The sequence below is a fragment of the Aotus nancymaae genome, unplaced genomic scaffold (genome assembly GCF_030222135.1).
Source record: "Aotus nancymaae isolate 86718 unplaced genomic scaffold, 86718_ANA_hifiasm-v0.15.2.pri h1tg000007l, whole genome shotgun sequence".
Classification (NCBI taxonomy): Eukaryota; Metazoa; Chordata; class Mammalia; order Primates; family Aotidae; genus Aotus; species Aotus nancymaae.
In genome coordinates this window covers 65,174,759-65,194,777 of record NW_026988418.1, presented here as the reverse complement: position 1 = coordinate 65,194,777, position 20,019 = coordinate 65,174,759, and the positions used below count along the sequence as shown (strand labels likewise).

The 20,019-nt window shown below is 46.6% G+C and overlaps 1 protein-coding gene across 3 annotated transcripts in view; it reads left to right on the top strand.

The window, feature by feature from the left end:
- The window catches only part of STRIP1 (striatin interacting protein 1), a 37,422-nt gene that overhangs the window by 10,463 nt on the left and 6,940 nt on the right, over nucleotides 1-20,019 (top strand). The window contains exons 1-14 of one of the 3 annotated variants that reach the window (XM_021671930.2): nucleotides 4,259-4,452; nucleotides 7,646-7,715; nucleotides 8,413-8,487; nucleotides 9,219-9,353; nucleotides 9,453-9,573; nucleotides 10,601-10,669; nucleotides 11,496-11,602; nucleotides 11,694-11,821; nucleotides 13,048-13,230; nucleotides 13,598-13,815; nucleotides 17,361-17,426; nucleotides 17,536-17,599; nucleotides 19,493-19,564; nucleotides 19,861-19,935. In XM_021671930.2, the coding sequence (XP_021527605.2) occupies nucleotides 4,273-4,452; nucleotides 7,646-7,715; nucleotides 8,413-8,487; nucleotides 9,219-9,353; nucleotides 9,453-9,573; nucleotides 10,601-10,669; nucleotides 11,496-11,602; nucleotides 11,694-11,821; nucleotides 13,048-13,230; nucleotides 13,598-13,815; nucleotides 17,361-17,426; nucleotides 17,536-17,599; nucleotides 19,493-19,564; nucleotides 19,861-19,935 (1,563 nt within the window). In that variant the 5' untranslated portion in view covers nucleotides 4,259-4,272. Of the gene's footprint in view, nucleotides 1-4,258; nucleotides 4,453-6,074; nucleotides 6,489-7,645; nucleotides 7,716-8,412; nucleotides 8,488-9,218; nucleotides 9,354-9,452; nucleotides 9,574-10,600; nucleotides 10,670-11,495; nucleotides 11,603-11,693; nucleotides 11,822-13,047; nucleotides 13,231-13,597; nucleotides 13,816-17,360; nucleotides 17,427-17,535; nucleotides 17,600-19,492; nucleotides 19,565-19,860; nucleotides 19,936-20,019 lie in introns of those variants that run through there. The other 2 variants (XM_064372727.1, XM_064372728.1) reach the window with 2 other exon arrangements.

Here is a 20,019-nt window from a genome sequence, read left to right as displayed (position 1 = left end):
CTTGGTAATAATTCTCCTTTTTTTTGTAAACAAACAAGCAAACAAACAATGCTTTGTAGTTTTTTTTCTTTTTAATTTTTGAGAAAGAGTCTCCCTCTGTCACCCAGGCTAGAGTGCAGTGGTGCAATCTCAGCTCACTGCAGCCTCTGCCTCCCAGGTTCAAGAGATTTTCCTGCCTCAGTCTCCTGAGTAGTTGGGATTACAGCACGTGCCACCATGCCCAGCTAATTTTTGTATTTTTAGTAGAGACAGGGTTTCATCGTATTGACCAGGCTGGTCTTGAACTTGTGCCCTCAAGTGATCCGCCCACCTCAGCCTCCCAAAGTTCTGGGATTACAGGTGTGAGCCACTGCACTCAATTAGCTTTATAGTTTTCAATGAGTTCACATAAATTAGCTCATTTGATCCACAGTCTCAAAACGTTACAGGAAAGGGGTCTCAATGCAGACGCCAAGAGAGGGCTCTTAGATCTCTCACAAGAAATAATTCAGGGTGAGTCCATAGGGTAAAGTGAAAGCAAGCTTATTATGAAAGTGAAGGAACACAAGAATGGCTGCACCATAGGCAGAGTAGCCCCAAGGGCTGCTGGTTGTCCATTTGTGTGCTTATTTCTTGATTATATGCTAAACAAGGGGTGGATTATGTATGTCTCCCTTTTTTAGACCATCTGGGGTAACTTCCTCGAGTTGCCATGGCATTTACCGGTGGGAGTGTAAAAGTGAGGAGGACCAGAGGCCACTCTCATCTCCGTATTGGTTTTGGTGGGTTTGGGCTGGTTTTTTTACTGCAGACTGTTTTATCAGCAGGTTCTTTATGACCTGTATCTTGTGCTGACCTTGTATCTCATCCTGTGACTAAGAATGCCTTAATCTCCTGGGAATGCAGCCCAGTAGGTCTCAGCCTCATTTTATTCAGCCTCTATTCAAGATGGAGTCGCTCTGGTTCACACACCTCTGACAGAAAGACAGGTGGGATTATTCTCATTTTACAGATGGGGAAGGAAGGAAAAAGAGAAGTACATGAAGACACTTCTACAACTTTACTCTCTACTGGGTTGTGCTTTTCTGAAAGTTTCCTAGCGAGTTGGAGTAGTCAGTTCTCCAGCTGTGCTTCTGCTCCTTCACATTTGGGATTCTTTTTCCTTCTAGATCCGTATACTCTGTCTTATGCATGCCCCATTCCATTAGTTAGCCATTTTCTTTTTCAAAAATTTTTAAACTTAACTTTTTTTTTTTTTTTTTTTTTTTTTTTTTTTTTTTTTGTGGAGATAGGGTCTCGCCCTGTTGCCCAGGCTGGTCTCAAATTGCTGGGCTCAAGCGATCTTCCCACCTCAACTTCCCAAATTGCTGAGATTACAGGCATGAATTATGGTGTCTGGCCCCTGAAAGTTAGCCATTTTCTTACTGGCTATTTTTCAAATTAGGTTGATCCCGACTTTACACTATTGAAAACATCATTGCCTGGAATATTATCATATACCTATCTTTATCTAAATCTGATTGTTTCCTTAGAATCTATTACTAGAAGAGGAATTATTGCACCAAAACCTTCCCTGTTTTGAATTTAGCTGAAAAATGTTTTTCACCAGTGATACAGCTTGTGATAGGTACAGGAAGATAGGCAGGAGGAAATAGCAGTGTGGTGGTTTTGGATTAATTTACTAACTTACAACAAAGACTTTTTAAGCACCTACTAGGATGGACCTCAGGGGAACTCACTGGAGAGTTGTATAACAGGGACTTTCTGGACTTGAGTCTGGGGTATAAAGCAGGCAAGATGTAAAGCTGGAGAGACAAAGATGGATCAAATGCCATTAAGGATTTCACAGTATAGCAACAGATAACAGTAACAACTGTTATTACACAACACCTCTAACATGTCTGATGAATATGTCGAACTTGATGTGTCCAAAACAGAAGTCTTGATCTTTCGTCTAAACCTGTTTTTCTTACTCTCAGGCTTACTTATTTATTAAAGTGATGCAGCCATCCACTCAGTTGCTCAAACCTAAATCTAGGAGGTCACTGTTTATTCCCCCTGTCCAGCTGGTAAGATTCCAGTAGGCCGGGCGTGGTGGCTCACACCTGTAATCCCAGCACCTTGGGAGGCCGAGGTGGGTGGATCACAAGGTCAGGAGATTGAGACCATCCTGGCTAACATAGTGAAACCTGGTCTATACTAAAAATACCTTAGCAGGGCATGGTGGCATGCGTCTGTAGTCCCAGCTACTCAAGAGGCTGAGGCAGGAGAAACAGCTTGAACCCAGGAGGCACATGATGCAGTGAGCCGAGATCATGCCACTGCATTCCAGCCTGGGTGACAGAGCAAGACTCGTCTCAAAACAAAACAAAACAAACAAACGAAAAAAGATTTCAGCAAATCCTGTCCCCGCTACCTACTCAGCATATAAGTATCAACCCAAGCCAATTCACGCTGGTACAAGCACCATTTTCTCCAGCTACAAAGTCCCCGAACTTGTCTTGCCCCCATCCACTCCTGCAAGTCTCCAGTCCCTTCTCCAAAAGCAGCCAGGTTGATCTTTTACACCTCACACTGTAACATCTTGCTGGTTAACACCCTCGAATGGTTTTCCATTTCACTTAGAATAAAATTCAAACTCCTTCCCACTACCTTCAAGGCCCTGCCTTCTTCTGGCCCCTGCATTACCATTACATGGCTCTCATCAACTGCTGTCCCTCCCTTGGCTTGCTCAGTTTCAGACGCGCTAACCTCAGGGCCTTTGCATTTAGCCGTTTTCTCTGTCTGTGTGCCCTTCCTGGAACTTTGCCAGGCTTTCCCTTACTTCTTTCAGAACCCATCCAAAATCACACCTTCAGACTTGCCTTCACTGGGCAGCGTGCCTGTATTATTGCCACACTCTCCACCTCCACCAACCTCCGCCCCCTTGCCACCTTCTAATCTCTTATATTTATTTTCGTTTCTTCTGACAAAGATTCTCTTCTTCGGCCAAAGCTCTAGTCAGGCTCCTGTGAGTCTTCTGCCTGACTAGGCCTAACCCCTTGGGCTTCCCTTTCTGTCCTTGTTGAATCCAGTTTGTGCAAGAATGCTCCACTCTTGGTGTCTGAGTCCATTTTTTTGTTGCTATAACAGAATACCAAAGACTGGGTAATTTCTAAAGGAAAGAAAGTTATTTTTTGCAGTTCTGTAGTCTGGAGAGTCCAAAGTCAAGGGGTTGCATCTGGTGAGGGCTTTCTTAAACTGCCTGGTGAGAGAGCAAGAGCACGTGGGCCAGCTCAGATCACTCTTCCTCTTCTTATAAAGCCATCAGTCCCACCACAGGGACCCTACCCTGATGATTTTATCTAACCCTTATTACCCCCTCAAGGCTCCACCTCCAAATACCATCAACATATGAATTTGAGGATTGAGTTTCCAACATATGGAATTTGGGGGACACATTCAAACCATATCACTTGGTATCTGACCACACTCAATATCTTAGCACCCTATCCTGCTTTCAGCAATAATCCTGTTAGGTCAGTTTAGCGAGAAACTTCTTATCCTTGATGCTTCTCTTAGTAATTTTCCATCCACTGACTCTCATCCTGCTCTTTGGTCATAAATCCCTACTATTTCTTGTTGGAGTCAGAGTTAAGTCCAATTCCTCTTCTTCACTGCAAGGTCTGGCTGTAGTGGTCTCTATAACTATCACCATGGGCTCTCTTACATAAAGTCTGCCTTACTATCTTTAATTAGTTTCACGAGCAAATTTTCCTTTGACACCTTTCAGCATTTATTTCTCTATATATGTCTACTGCTTGTTGGACCCACCAAGCACTGTTATGTACTGTGACTGCAGACACTAGTCCCTCATTTTATCTTAACCGCTTGGCACACAGGAGACATTTATTAAATGTTTGTTGAATGAGTGATTAGCACTCGTCACAACTGTAACTCTGTGAAGACTAGGATCTTATCCATTTTGTTCTTTACAAAATACCACCTAAGCCTTGAGCAAGTCTTTGGTAAGTGCAAAGCGATTTAGAGGAAGGAGGGGTGACTAAACTGACCGAAGAAGCTAAGGGAAGCCTCACAGATAAAATTACATTTAAACTGAAACTGAAAGGGAGGAAAACTAAAAAGATCAAGAAGGGAAGAACTGCAGAACATCGTGTTGGTCAGCCAAGATGGCTTCTATCACTGGCCGCCACACTTAATATGGCGACCAGGTAAAGTTCCTGGAGAAAATCACGCGAGAGTTGCATTACGGCGGCTGTCCGCGAATTAAGCTGGGGGTGTGGAGCAGCCAAGATGGAGCCGGCAGCCGGCAGTCCGGGCCCACTGATCGTGAACAACAAGCAGCCCCAGCCTCCGCCACCTCCGCCGCCGGCAACCGCACAGCCTCCACCTGGTGGACCGCGGGCCGGCGGGGGCCTCCTGCCCGGGGGCAAAGCCCGCGAGTTCAACCGCAACCAGCGCAAAGATTCGGAGGTCAGGAGCTTCGTGGGGCGAGGGTCGCACCGGGCGGGGGTCGCCGGGGGTCCCGGGCACTGGGCCGCTCTAGGGGCCAGGCTGGGCTTCCCGAAGGACTCGGTGGAGCCCGGCCGGGAGCTGTCACTATACAGCGAAAGGAGCAGGAAGCGAGGTTGGCAGCTCCTGGGGTCGGGGGCATGAAGCCCGGGTCCCCGCTCGAGCTCCGCCGCCCGGGAGAGCGTCCCAGAGCCGGCGACCGCGGGTTTGCTCCCCTGGGCCCCGGCTGTGGGCGTGGCCTCGAGGCCCCTGCCACTGGGAAAGCCGCCTTCGCCCCAACTCGCGGGTGGGAATTTGGGGGTCTGCGTGCACTCTAGGGCGCAGGGCGGCCGCGCCCCCAACCTCTAATCATCTCGGGCCTCTGTCCCTGGCACGGGGACGCCGGCTCCTGGGTCGTGCCGCGCGCAGACGATGGCGCGTGTGGGCAGGGAAGGCACCGGCGAGGATCTAGGAGGCACTTAGGGCCAGACCGAGCTAATTATCACTGAGTATTGCGCGGCCGGAGGTCCCGAGACTAGGAGGGGGAAACATGCCTTGTTCTTCTGACCTGAGCCGGATCAGGCCGTGGGTTGACAATGCCTATGGTGGGTATTTTGCCCAGTGCGCCTGACACTGAACTGTTAAGAGAAATAGACATTTTAAAGCATGCATTAGGACCCAGCATTCCTTCCTCTCTCGCTAGTGAGCCGTTCCTGCCGTTCTGGAGATGGCATAGTCTGGAGCCGACTAGTAACCTCACCCCAAGTTAAAGAATTCCTCCCACTGCCTTCCTCTGCAGAATTCATGAATGAAGATACACATGTCGGGGCGTTTTAGGGCTTCTTAATCAGCACGTTCCCAGAGCATTTACTATGCCATCTCCTATATTAATCAGCCCCCAAGCGAATCAGCCAAGTTAACGAGAGGGAATTCCTCATTGTCCAAGCATAATGTACTGATTCATACCAAAGAGCTACGATACTATCTTTAGACTTGTGAAGTCAGTTCCTCACAAGCTTTTGTTTTTGTTAGCAAGCCTAAACCCCTGATAAAACATGTCAACAATTGGCAACCCCGAAGTTGAAGTAATTTGAGCTTAGAGTGAATAATTTGAAAAAACAAAGAAACTGACCTTTAAGGAGCCCTTGCATGCTAGGATGATGGACATCAGTGGTAACTACTCAGTTTTTCAAGTATGGAGGATTACTAAAGTGGAGGGGAGTGAACTACCTTCATCATGAGAGGAGTTAGCATTTTGAAAAACGGTTTTAATTTTCCTGAGTAGCTATGAATGGTCAAATAAATACCCTTTGACGAATTTTAATTTCTCTTTTTACCCTTTAGTTTCCACATAGACTGGGTGCGGTAGCTCACGCCTGTAATCCCAGCACTTTGGGAGGCCCAGGAGGGGCGGATCACGAGGTCAGGGGATCGAGACCATCCTGGCTAACACAGTGAAACCCCATCTCTACTAAAAATACAAAAAATAAGCGGGGCATGGTGGCACGGGCCTGTAGTCTCAGCTACTTGGGAGACTGAGGCAGGAGAATCACTTGAACCTGGAAGGCGGAGGTTGCAGTGAGCCGAGAGAGATCATGCCACTGCACTCCAGCCTGGGCAACAGAGTGAGACTCGGCCTCCAAATACATACATACATTTCCAGATAGACTCATTATATGAAAGACCAGTCAAATGGACACATTTAAGCAGAGACCTGTCTAAATCCATTTTTTTTTTTTTTTTTAAAGATGGAGTTTCACCATGATGGCCAGGCTGGTCTTGAACTCCTGACCTCTCAGGTGATCCACCCACCTCGGCCTCCCAAAGTGCTAGGATTACAGGCGTGAGCCACCACGCCTGGCTAAATCCATTTCTTTAAAGAGGCTGATGCTGTGATCTTCCTTTAGTCATAGCTGAAATCTGTAGTTGGGAGCTTGATCAGTGAATGCCTGGAGGACAGGGAGGCTGACATTTGATGAGAGCCCACTGTGTACTACTGGTCCTTAAAAATCTTCAAGGTAGGTTTTCATAATTGCCATTCAATGAATGAAGAAACTGAAGTTCAGTAACTTGTGTGAGTGTACACTGTGTTGTCTCTGAACACAGTGTGGAGTTCTTGTTTGTGGGAATGGTTTTTTGTTTTCTTTTGGGTTTTTTTTTTTTGGACGAGTCTCCCTCTGTTGCCCAGGCTGGAGTGCTGTGGCTTGATCTCTTCTCACTGCAACCTCCACCTCCTGGGCTCAAGATATTCTCCTGCCTTAGCCTCCCCAGTAGCTGGGATTACAGGTGTGCACCACCATGCCTGGCTGATTTTTGTATTTTTATTAGAGACTGGGTTTTACCGTGTTGTCCAAGCTGGTTTTGAACTCCTGACCTCAAATGATCCCCCGACCTTGGCTGGGATTACAGGCGTGAGCCACCGCGCCTGGCTGTTTCTGGGTATGTTATGTCATTTTGTGACTGGTCTTTGTCTTCCCACGTAGATTGTAATTAAACCTAAGGACTTTAGCTATTTTGTTTTTCTCACTTCTGTCTTCACAGTACAAGTCTTCCAAGATGGTATGTTCTCAGTAATCACCCATTTCCAGCAGGAAGAAGATTGTCTTTGTCACATTCTGTCTTATGTTGGGAGGGGCTGCTGCCTTCTTTGTCAGTTCTCACTGAAATTTGAGACAAGGGTGGGAAAACTGAGAGTTTCAATACTTGTTTTGTCCTGAGCTATTGACAGCCCACTAGCCAGAAAGAAGTAAGACTTCCGGAATCTTAGCATCACGTGGAAGGACCATTCACTGCACACACAAAATACATAGAAACCTTGTATTTATTTATTTAACAAATATTTGAGTATAGACCATTCATTCATTCACTTATTCATGCCAGGTACTATGCTGGACCTTGTGAAATCATTGGTAAGTTAAATGAATGACGTTCTTGTTCTCAAGGAACTTGCAGTCCTGTGGAAAGGCAGACACCAAACACATCCTGTAATGATAAGTTACGATAAGTGCTCTGAAGGAAAAGTATAGGATACTCTGAGAGCTTTTAGGAAACAAAATGTGAAGAAAACATCAAAAAAGTGGAGGCAGTGGTATCCTGTAACACAACAGTGTCTCAAAGCATGTGCTTCTTTCTTTGAAGGAATGATCTTATTCCTAAAGCTCTTTCTTCTCAGCAGGGCTATTCGGAGTCGCCAGACCTGGAGTTTGAGTATGCTGACACGGACAAGTGGGCTGCAGAGCTTTCGGGTAAGGCAGGGACCTTTGTGTTATTTGGGGGTGGTTTTTTCCTCATTGGTCTTTAAGACAATTAAGAATGAATATCATTTAGGACTTCATTTCTTTCCCTAGTTAGTTCTGTTAACGATATATATATAGAACACGTTAGTTATTTGATTCAACCTTGTGTATCTTATAACTTTTTGTTGTCCTTTACTTTTATGAAGCTGGCTAGAGCCCAGTCCCATTGTGAGACAGTGACGTTCCTTGGCTGTCCACTGTGACCCTGACAGTGGTCTCTCCTCCAGCAGTGGGTCATGAGGGATGCCTGCATCTGTGCCCATCTGCTGCTGCCACTGCCACTCTCGTGTAACACGAGGTCGGTGTGAGCTGCTTCTCTAAGCCTCTAATAATACAGGTCCTGCTCAAGAGGTAGCAGCCACTTGAGAGATGCATCCCAGGTGGCTGCCAGCCCTGGCATGGCATGGTGGGATGGATGCACATCAGACTGGAAGTGTGCAGATGGCATTTTGGCACTCTGGTTCTCTCTGTTGTGCACATCAGAGCACTAAGATTCCTTTCATAATTAGAGAGCTTAGTCCAGGAGTCACTGTGACTCAGGGACAGAGTTGAGAGTGGAAGCAAACGCCTTGCCTTCTCTGCACATGTGAGACCTGGTGTGCAATGCAGACATGGAACCACTGGTGATGAGACTTTGTTCCAACAGAGCTTTACAGCTACACGGAAGGGCCGGAATTCCTGATGAATCGAAAATGCTTTGAGGAGGACTTCCGGATCCATGGTGAGATGATTTCCTCCACTTCTTGCTTCCTTTGCCCTCCATGACAAGAGCTGCAGGGTTTCTTTTAGGTATCCGAATGACCTGTGTCATCCTGGAACAGCCTGAGAAACCTGCTGAACCCTGATGGTTCAAAGCCAGATACATGTAGAGTGGGCTTGGGCACTTTGGTGGGGGCTTTTCAGAATGTGCATATGGGGGCCGGGCGCGGAGGCTTATGCCTGTAATCCCAGCACTTTGGGAAGCCGAGGCGGGTGGATCACGAGGTCAAGAGATCAAGACCATCCTGGTCAACATGGTGAAACCCCGTCTCTACTAAAAATACAAAAAATTAGCTGGGCATGGTGGCGCATGCCTGTAATCCCAGCTACTCAGGAGGCTGAGGCAGGAGAATTGCCTGAACCCAGGAGGCGGAGGTTGTGGTGAGCCGAGATTGCGCCATTGCACTCCAAGCCTGGGTAACAAGAGCAAAACTCCGTCTCAAAAAAAAAAAAAAAAAAAGAATGTGCATATGGGGAGAAAAAATAATTCATGTGATTAAAATTGCACCCAAAATACCAGCGTTTCAATTTGGAAATCAAATTCATAGAGCAGTAGTATGATCTTACCACGTACATAGAGGGTAACTTGTCTTTCTGGTCCTATGGCAGTTCTAAATTTGGTGAGTTAACGTGGGTCCATGCCATTGTGAGGATTGTTCTAGGCTCAGGTGTAACTGGTTTCTTGCCCTGCAGTGACAGACAAGAAGTGGACTGAGCTGGATACCAACCAGCACCGGACCCATGCCATGAGGCTCCTGGATGGCTTGGAAGTCACTGCCAGGGAGAAGAGACTCAAGGTGGCTCGAGCAATTCTCTATGTTGCTCAAGGTATTGAGTGGACTTCCACAGGCTCCCCTGGCACCTCTACCAGTGAGATTGCCCACTCAAATGCAGGGAGGGCTCAGTGAGCTGAACCCTGTGTTGCAGGCACGTTTGGGGAGTGCAGCTCGGAGGCAGAGGTGCAGTCCTGGATGCGCTACAACATCTTTCTCCTCCTGGAGGTGGGCACGTTCAATGCTTTGGTGGAGCTTCTGAACATGGAAATAGAGTGAGCAATTTTTAGGGGCTGAGTAGGGAAGGGGAGGCTAGGGTGGGAAGGGGGACAGAGCTTGCAGAACTAACTGGCTTTTAGAGGGTTACATGGGCCACATGGGGCAGAAGGTCTGGTCCTAGGCTCTGTTCTGGCCACCCAGGTTGAATAACAGAGTTGCTTACTTACACCTTGAAGACTGATGGAGACTAATGACAGGTCACTGCAGCTCCCCGATGCCAGAGTTTTTACACCAGACAGTGCAGGCCTTGGCCAGGCCTGGGTGCTCCTCAGCAGACTCCTCACTTTGAGCTCTCTTTTGAACCTGCAGACTCTGCTGTGTGCGTCCTGCAGTTTCCCCCTTGGCAGGAGGCCAGGCATAAGACTGACATGTGGGCTTAACCAGTGCCTGACCTTGCCTGTGTCACCTTTGTCCTTTGTCTAGTGGACAGGTCAGCTGCTGCTCATCTAACAATAACACTGTCAATGATAATCGCTAAGACCACTCATTGAGTGCCTGTGTGTCCCGGGCATTGTTCTCAGGACATTACATGTATTAATTCATGCTATGGATATAGATACTATTATCATCCCTATTTTTTTTTTTTTTTTGAGACAGAGTCTCACTCTGTTGCCCCAGCTGGAGTGCAGTGGTGTGATCTCAGCTTACTGCAATCTCTGCCTCCTGTGTTGAAGTGATTCTCCTGCCTTGGCCTCCCAAGTAGCTTGGATTACAGGCACCTGCCACCACGCCCGGCTGATTTTTGTATTTTTAGTAGAGATGGGGTTTCACCATGTTGGCCAGGCATATCTCGAACTCCTGACCTCAGATGATCCACCTGCCTTGGCCTGCCAAAGTGCTGGGATTACAGGTGTGAGCCACCGCGCCCAGCCGTGGGCTGGGTTCTTAACCACCGTATCCTGTGGCCTCTTGTGCAGTCCAAGCATGTGTCACAGCATTTTGTTTCCCCATTGGTCAGTACTTGTCAGGGACTTCACTTACCCTCCTTCTTGAAGGAAGATGCTGACTCAAAATCTCCTGCAGCAACAGTGCCGCCTGCAGCAGTGCTGTGAGGAAGCCTGCCATCTCCCTGGCTGACAGCACAGACCTGAGGTGAGGCAAGCAGCAAGCCTGGGCTCCCAAGCGTTAGTCAGAGATGAGATCAGAGCAGGGTGTGGGAGGCTGTCTTTTGGTGTCCTTGGTGTGTGTGTTTCTGTACACGCTCATCTACAGGTGTGATGGGCTCAGTGTGAATGATGAGTAGGAACTGCTGAGGGCTCGTCTTAGTTGAGGCTCTGCGTTGAGACTCCCAAAGGCAATCCAGGGTCAAGTGACTTATTAGAGCCACAGCTAAGTGTGGGCCTCCTCCTCACACTGTTACGAGGACCCAGGTATGGGGAGTTTTATATTTGGATGAAACACATGATGATGTTCCCTGGGCTCCCGCCTTGTTGTGTACACAGCTTGATCCTCATCTTCATTGGATTAGACCCAACAACTTCCTGATGTTTTATGGCTGCCCAGGAGTTCAAGCAACTGCTAAACAACAAGATGACCCTTCGGTTTTTGAGGGTTGAAATCTGGCTGTTTTGTGAATTTGGAGTTTTTAGATTGTGTTCGTAGTGCTCCCTCCTGGGTGTTAGGATCCCTGGGTGTCACCTCCCAGCTCCTGCTTTCCACTTCCTCGTCATAAACCCTGTTGTTGTTCTCACTGTGACCCTATTCTACTTTGACCCTACAGCTCACTACCACCTCTGTGGTATTTTTCTTTTTAGGAAGCTTAGGGTGGTAAATGCTTTTGGCCACTCTTGTTCATGTTCGTTTATTCACTACCATTTATTAACATTAAGTCCCTGCTTTGAGTAAGCACTTTGTTAGACACTAGGGTGCTCCCTTGACTCCCGATCCTACTCCATTGTGAGCTGGCTCTTGTCCTCAGGGTCCTGCTCAACATCATGTACCTGATAGTGGAGACTGTTCACCAGGAGTGTGAGGGTGACAAGGCTGAGTGGAGGACCATGCGACAGACCTTCAGAGCCGAGCTGGGTAGGACCCTGGGGATCCTCTCTAGAGGCCCTGCCTGAAAGCTGAGGCAGAAGGCTTTGGGAGGGTCCTGATACCTTTGTGTCACCTCCAGGCTCCCCGCTGTACAACAATGAGCCATTTGCCATCATGCTGTTTGGGATGGTGACCAAATTTTGCAGTGGTCATGCCCCTCACTTCCCCATGAAGAAAGTTCTCTTGCTGCTCTGGAAGACAGTATTGGTGAGCACCTCCTTGGAGGAGAACTCAGGTGGTAGGGAATGGGCAGTAGGAAGACTGTTCCTTGAATATCCTTTTGAATATTGAATTATGCGATTGTAAAACTGCTTTGGTAAGAAAAATATATATATTTTAAAAGCTGCTAAAAGGAGATGACAAAGAAGTGCCACTTTTGTTCCATTGTAGCCAACGAGGACATAGACCTTGAGTCAGAATAGACTGTTGGCTCCTGACCCCTGGAAGCTGTTTTCCCAGTGGTAGACAGCTCTCCCCCAGACAAGTTGCCTCTCAGCAAGCAACTCTGAACCTGGAGTTTGTAAAGGGATTTGAGGCAAAGTTAAAGCTGGTGTAATTGGGGTCCTGGTTCGATGTCATTTGAAGGGGCAAGAGTAAGCCCTGAGCCAGCCTTCATTTTCTTCAGGGTATGCTGTCAACCTGATTCTATGTCTAGGTAGGGAGGGACTGGCTGCTAGGGTGGGCTGGCCAGCACACCATGCTTGGAGTGTTGTTAGCAGCCAGGCCATCCCAGGAGCCTTTCCCAGGAGGATGGGGAGATGGTGGAGGTGAGTTGGGACTGCTGCTACACTGGGGCTCATCCTTCCTTCTTTCAGAATGGGTTGACCCTGGAGCCAGTAAGTGTAGGATTTCTTAAGAGTCATTGACACACTTTATCTTGGCCACATATCCTGTTCTTCACAAAGCCTTGCTGAGGCCAGAGAGGAAAGCGGAATTGCTCAGAAACAGTAAAACTAAGCAGTCTAAAATTGCTGCATGGTTCTGGGGTTTCTGCTTCTTGGGAGATGTTTAGATGAAGCTTTTTTTTTTTCTTTCAAATTTGAGCAACCAACTATATTTCCAATTTGACTTTGAAAGACTTGCATGTACAACTTGTAAAACATGTGAGTCTTACCAACTTTTCTCGGAACTTGAAGGGTTAGGCTGTTTGCCTTTTTTAAAATTGAAGAGTATGTCATAGGTGCTGAGTTCAGTGTGTCTGTACGAGTCAGTCAGCCTGCATCTCTACTCTTTCCTTGTTCCTTTTTCTCCTTTCCCTTGATGATGTCACTGAATTCTTCTTGCGAGTGGCTTTAGTCCCTTGTTCAGAGGTTGCCTGGGTCTCTATAAAGACATGAGTCATGATGTCATGGGTTCTTCTGAGCCTGACACAATGGTCAGGGACCAGCCCTGTGGACATATTGACCCTGGCTCTGCTCCTGCCTGTGATGCAGTGCACGCTGGGTGGCTTTGAGGAGCTACAGAGCATGAAGGCTGAGAAGCGCAGCATCTTGGGTCTCCCCCCACTTCCTGAGGACAGCATCAAAGTGATTCGAAACATGAGGGCCGCCTCTCCACCAGCATCTGCTTCAGATTTGATTGAGCAGCAGCAGAAACGAGGCCGCCGAGAGCACAAGGTGAGGGCAACAGAGGTCCCTGTGACTCCTGAGGGTCCTCAAGGTGCACGCTTGCAGCAGGGCAGTCCTGGGAGGAGAGGGCTACTGGAAATGAGCTCTGAGTAGCCAGTCAGAATCATGCCTCCATGGCAAGGACACTTTGTCCCCTGCTCTGGTCTAGTTTATGACGTGTGCTCAGCACATGGTGCTTTTGAGGGACTGGAGGAAGAAGTAGTTGATTGTTTGGCCCCCGTCTTGACTCTGCCTCTGGTTGTTCCACTGTTCTTAGCTCTATCTGACACACCTCTGTGCTGTGTCTCCCCTGGCCTCACTTCCCTGGTCTGCATCCTCAGTTGGCTCTTGTCTCATCTACCTTCCCTGGTTTCAGGCTCTGATAAAGCAGGACAACCTAGATGCCTTCAACGAGCGGGATCCCTACAAGGCTGATGATTCTCGAGAAGAGGAAGAGGAGAATGATGATGACAACAGTCTGGAGGGGGAGACGTTCCCCCTGGAACGGGATGAAGTGATGCCTCCCCCACTACAGCACCCGCAGACTGACAGGCTGACCTGCCCCAAAGGGCTACCGTGGGCTCCCAAGGTCAGGTGAGTCTCAGACCTCCAGAGCACTCTTGGCTCCTGAAGCTAGAGCCCTCACATCGTCAGGCCTGCCACCTGGCCTGCGTCACTGTGTGTGGTCTTCTGAGGGCAGGCTGACCCTGGCTCTGGGTTGAGGCTCTTTTAAAGTGCCCTGTGCTGGCCTGAGGGTCTCAGGGAGGCTGGCCTTGCTGGTCTCACACAACATGGCCCCCATGTGGCTACTGAGTCATTAATTTGAGTTAGCTCTTGGTTAGTTAGGCATGCTAGTGAAAGGGACTAGGAAACAAATAAAAACAAGAGCATTTAAGCAAACATGCCCCCATCCACCCTGGGGTTGTATATGATTTTTAACAGAACAGTCATAGATTAAGGAAGTGTTTCTTTTCTTTTTTTTTTTTTAAGAAAGAAAGAAAAAAAAGAATGAAGAAGAGGAAGAAAAAGGAAGAGAAAGAGAGAGAGAGAATGGGAGTATTGCTTTCTTGCCCAGGCTAGAATGCAGTTTAATAATGGGTATTGAAAACCTCTTTTATACCAATAATTATACTTAATGATGTAGACAGGAAGGAATAAAGGAAGAAAAAAACAAGCAGCCAACCAATATTTCATCTAAACCTATGAAATGCTATGCGATTACTGAGGAGTGATTTACTTCCAATTATGTAGTCACTTTTGGAATAGGTGTGAGGTGGTAATGTATGTTTTGTGTATTTGAAGTGGAGAGTTCTATAAATGTTTATTAAGTTTACTTGTTCCGGGTCTGAGTTCAAGTCCTGGATGTCCTTGTTAATTTTCTGTCTCATTGATCTATAGAATCGTTAGCTCTTCTTGTTACATTGATCCTTTTGCCATTATGTAATGTCCTTCTTTGCCTCTTTTGATCTTTGTTGCTTTAAAGTCTACTTTATTAGAGGCGAGAATTGCATCTCCTGCTTTTTGTTTATTTGTTTATTTTTACTCTCTGTTTGGTTGGTAAATCTTCCTCCTTCTCTTTGTTTTGAGTCTTTGTGTATCGTTGCATATGAAATGGGTCTGGGTGCAGCATACCGATGGGTTTTGGCTTTTTATCCAATTAGAATATATATAAGTTTAATACTGGCATTTGATGCTAGCTGGCTGTTTTGCCCATTAGTTGGTGTAAATTTTTCATTGTGTTAATGCTCTTTGCTTTTTGATATATTTTTGGAAAGGCTGATATTGGTTGTTCCTTTATATGTATAGTGCTTCTTTCAGAAGCTCTTGTAAAGCAGGCCTGGTGGTAGTGAACTCTCTAAGTACTTGTTTGTTCGCAAAAGATTTAATTTTTCCTTTGCTTATAAAGCTTAGTTTGGCTGGATATGAAATTCTGGGTTGAAAGTTCTTTTCTTTAAGGATGTTAAATATTGGTCCCCACTCTTTTCTGGCTTGTAGGGTTTCTGCTGAGAGATCTGCTGTAAGTCTGATAGGTTTCCCTTTATGGGTAACCTGACCATTCTCTCTGGCTGCCCTTAGTATTTTCTCCTTCATTTCAACCCTAATAAATCTGGCAATTATGTGTCTTGGGGTTGGTCTTCTTGAAGAATATCTTTGTGGTGTTCTCTGTATTACCTGGAGTTGAATATTACCCTGCCTTGCTAGGTTGGGAAAGTTTTCCTGAATGATATCCTGAAGGGTATTTTCCAACTTGGATTCATTCTCTTCGTCACATTCAGGTACACCTATCAAACGTAAATTAGGTCTTTTCACATAGTCCCATATTTCCTGGAGACTTTGCTCATTCCCTTTTATCCTTTTTTCTCCAATCTTGTCTTCTCGTTTCATTTCACTGAGCTGGTCCTCGACTTCTGATATCCTTTCTTCTGCTTGATCAATTTGACTGTTTAAATTTGTGCATACTTCGCGAAGTTCTCGTGTTGTGTTTTTCAGCTCCATCAATTCACTTATATTCCTCTCTAAATTGTCCATTCTCGTTAACATTTCGTCAAACCTTTTTTCAAGGTTCTTAGTTTCTTTGCATTGGGTTAGAACAAGTTCTTTTAATTCATAGAAGTTTCTTATCACTCACCTTTTGAAACCTGCTTCTGTTATTGGAACACACTGGTTCTCCATTAAGCCTTGTTCCGTTACTGATGAGGAATTGCGATCCCCTGTAGAGGGAGAGGCATTCTGATTTTGAGTATTCTCTGCCTTTTTAGGCTGGTTTCTTCCCTTCATTATATATTTATCCCTCTGTCGTCTTTGTAACTACCGACTTTCTAACTAGGTCTCTGAGCGGACGTCCAACTTGTTGATTCCCAGCGCCGAAATCTGAGCAATCCACTGCGCTGGCCACAACAGCGGTGTTAAGATGGATGGTGCTTTTCTGCCTGGGAATCTCCGGACTCTGCACCAAGAACTGCCGCACTAAGGCGCCAGCAAAACTGCCGCACCGGCCACAAGAGTCGCTCTGGCGACCCGTGGGGCTCCTCCGCTGGGAATCTCTTGGTCCGTGAGCAACAAATACTCGTCTGAAAGTGTGGCATCCTCTCATTCTCTGTGCTTTCACTGGGATCTATGAGCCCGAGCTGCTAGTGATCAGCCATCTTGGATCTCTCTTGGAAGTGTTTCTTTTTGTTTGTTTGTTTGTTTTTGTTTTTTTTTTGTTTGTTTGTTTGTTTTTGTTTTTGAAACGGAGTTTCGCTCTTGTTACCCAGGCTGGAATGCAATGGTGCGATCTCGGCTCACCGCAACCTCCGCCTCCTGGGTTCAGGCACTTCTCCTGCCTCAGCCTCCTAAGCAGCTGGGATTACAGGCACGTGCCACCATGCCCAGCTAATTTTTTGTATTTTTAGTAGAGACGGGGTTTCACCATGTTGACCAGGATGGTCTCGATCTCTTGACCTCGTGATCCACCTGCCTCGGCCTCCCAAAGTGCTGGGATTACAGGCATGAGCCACCGCGCCCGGCCGGAAGTGTTTCTTTAGAGCCATAATGAAAATGTTTGAGATATATGTGAGTAAATTGATGGATGGGAAGGTACCTGGAGATAGATAAATGGTGTCTGTTTGATAGGCAGCAACTTAAGAAATAAAATAGATGAATGTGTGAGAGGATATAGAAGTCACTTTCTTGATCCAGGTAAAGCCTCAGTTTTCAGTGATCTCTGAAGGGAATGTAAACAGATCATCAGAAAATGCAAGGTATGCTGATTGTTTGGGATAGGAAAATGTGACCTGTATGAGAAATCGGTGGCCTGTAACTTTGTTTAAAAATTCTAATATTTAAGAAAGTCTGCTGAGAAACTTGTTCATACTGTCTGTATAAAGTATGTTTTTAAGTTTGATGTATCCCTTTAATTTTATGAATAAACTAATTAACATATATTTTCAGGTTACTGATTCAGTAAAATTATAAGAAACATTAAAATACTGTGAAAATTTCCATTTTTTTCCCTTTTTTTCAAAGAGAAAAACAATTGTAGGAGACTTTTCTTGTCCTGGCTTCACACTTTCTGGATGTTCTACGTTTTTGTTAACTGTAACACTTTGAAATAGCTTTTGTTAAAAACCTTTTCTCTTGTTTTGGGCGCGCGGCAGAGAGAAAGACATTGAGATGTTCCTCGAGTCCAGCCGCAGCAAATTTATAGGTTACACTCTAGGCAGGTGAGTAGAAGCTGAGTTCCTTTTGCTGTGAGCTCTCCTGGCCTTTGGTGTTTGGGGTCCCAGGTGAATTGATGTCAAGGCTCAACACAGGGCCTTCTTTATTCTCCAGTGACACGAACACAGTGGTGGGGCTGCCCAGGCCGATCCATGAAAGCATCAAGACTCTGAAACAGGTGAGTGGCTTTGGGTGAGCTTTTGGCCTCATTGGGTCCCAAGTGAGTAAAGTGAGACCAGCCTGTAGGGAGAAGCTTTTAAGACTGTTATCTGCTTGAAGGAACCTGGGGTAGAGGCAGGGGTAGACTTCAAAATAACCTTACAAACAGTCTTTTATAAGTTTCGCTAGTTTTATTATAAGTTTTACTTGTTTAAGCTGAGCTTTTGTTTGGAACTGACTGGAAAGTCTTTAAAGATTCTATTACCTGACCACTGGGCGCCAAGGTATATGCCTATAGTCCCAGCTACTCAAGAGACTGATGCAGGAGATCAGCCTCTTGACTGAGCACAGGAGATCAAGGCTACAGTGAGCTATGATCGTGCCCCTGCACTCTAGCATAGGCTACAGAGTGAGACCCCGACTCTTAAAAAAAAAAAAAAGAATTATATTATTTGACAGTTGTTGGAATTCTTTTTTTTTTTTTTCCCCCTGACAATCTCGCTCTTGTTGCCTAGGCTGGAGTGCAATGGTGTGATCTTGGTTCACCGCAACTGCTGCCTCCCGGGTTCAAGTGATTCTTCTGCCTCAGCCTTCTGAGTAGCTGGGATTACAGACATGCGCTACCACACCTAGCTAATTTTGTATTTTTAGTAGAGACGGGATTTCTCTATGTTGCTCAGGCTGGTTTCGAACTCCCAACCTCAGGTGACTTGCCCGCCTTGGCCTCCCAAAGTGCTGGGATTATAGGTGTGAGCCACCGTGCCCGGCCTTGACAGTTGCTGGAATTCTAAGGAGCCCAATAAATAGTCCTCCTTTTCCTTGTTCACATTCTCAGGCAGTTGAAATAGAGGAGTAGGCAGATGAAGATTGTAATGCCAACTTTATAGCTCATAGAGCCGTGGAGAATGAGGCTTAATACAGCAGTAGCGTCCTAATACATTGTTCCAGGATTAGGCAGAGTTACCTACCAGTCCCAGGCAGTGCAGAGAGACCCTGCTAAGCCTGGTGGGGGAGAAGAGAGCACAGGCTCTCAGCAGGCAGACAGGTTCTAAAGGGGAAAGAGAAGGGTGGTGACAAGGCTGCCCTGTGTCCCCTCCCACAGTCTCCAATCAGAGAAGAGAGGAGTGAGTGTCTGGACGGGGCAGAGCGAGACAAGGGTTGTTTGGCGCACCCGTCTCTCCACATGGGAGAGAACATTGAGTGGGGAAGAGGTGTCTCCCCTCACAGCTATCTGGAGTGAAACTGTTTATATGTTTTTGAAATATATTTTTGGAATTTGTAGTACTAAGTGGTCTCTGTGCATCTGGGCTTTTTGAGTATTTGATTTTGCTTTTAGTTTTCTCCTGTCACTGTAGCTATCCGAAAGCCCCTTTCCCTCCTTTAATTTACTTTTTTCTTATCTACTGTGGGCTTCTTACCCTGTTGCAAGAGGTAGGTGCCCACTTAGAAAAATATTTTGGGGCCGGGCATGCTGGCTCACTCCTATAATCCCAGCACTTTGAGAGGCTGAGGTGGGTGGATCACCTGAGGTCAGGAGTTCAAGACCAGCCTGGCCAACATAGCAAAACCTCATCTCTACTAAAATACAAACATTAGCTGGGCATGGTGGTGCATGCCTGTAGTCCCGGCTACTTGGGAGGCTGAGGCAGGAGACTCACTTGAACCTGGGAGGCGGAGGTTGCAGTGAGCCAAGATCACGCCACTGCACTCCAGCCTGGGTGACAGAGGAAGACTCCATCTCAAAAAAGAAAAATATTTGGGTTTGGGATTTTAGTTCGGGATTTTTGTGGTGACTCAATCCTTTTTCAGAAGACTGTGTTTGAAGACACATGTGTGAGGTTTTTGCTAGAGCGCAGGGAGTTTGGCCAGAGAATGTTTTCCCCAGCTCCTCTTTTCACGTCTCTCCCTCCAGCACAAGTACACATCAATTGCAGAGGTCCAGGCGCAGATGGAGGAGGAATACCTCCGCTCCCCTCTCTCAGGGGTAAGTTGGGGGTCCTCTTCAGCCCCCAGGATCCCCAGCAAGTTACTGGGGTCTCCCTATGCTTTATTTCCTTATCTGTAAAATAGGAATACTAAGACCGTCATAGGATTATAAGGATGAACTGAGTTATTACAATTGAAATGCTTGACACGCTGTGTGTGTTCAGGGTTTACTATTATCATTAACATCATGATGTACATCACTGTTTACAGGTTCTCCTCCAGCCAGCTAGCAAGCTGGCTCAGGAGATTGTATTCTGGGCTGGGGTTTTATGCTTGCACCCATTATGTTAAAAGGGAGAAGAAGAAGTTGAGCAAGTCCCTGCAGAAACCCTCTACCAAGGCTTGCTCCCCAGCTTGCCTCAGTATATGGTGAGTGGCGCCTGCCGTGGGACCCTCCCACTACACTAGCCTTAGAGTGGGCCCTGCCCTCTTCCTGCCACCTTTGGACCAACA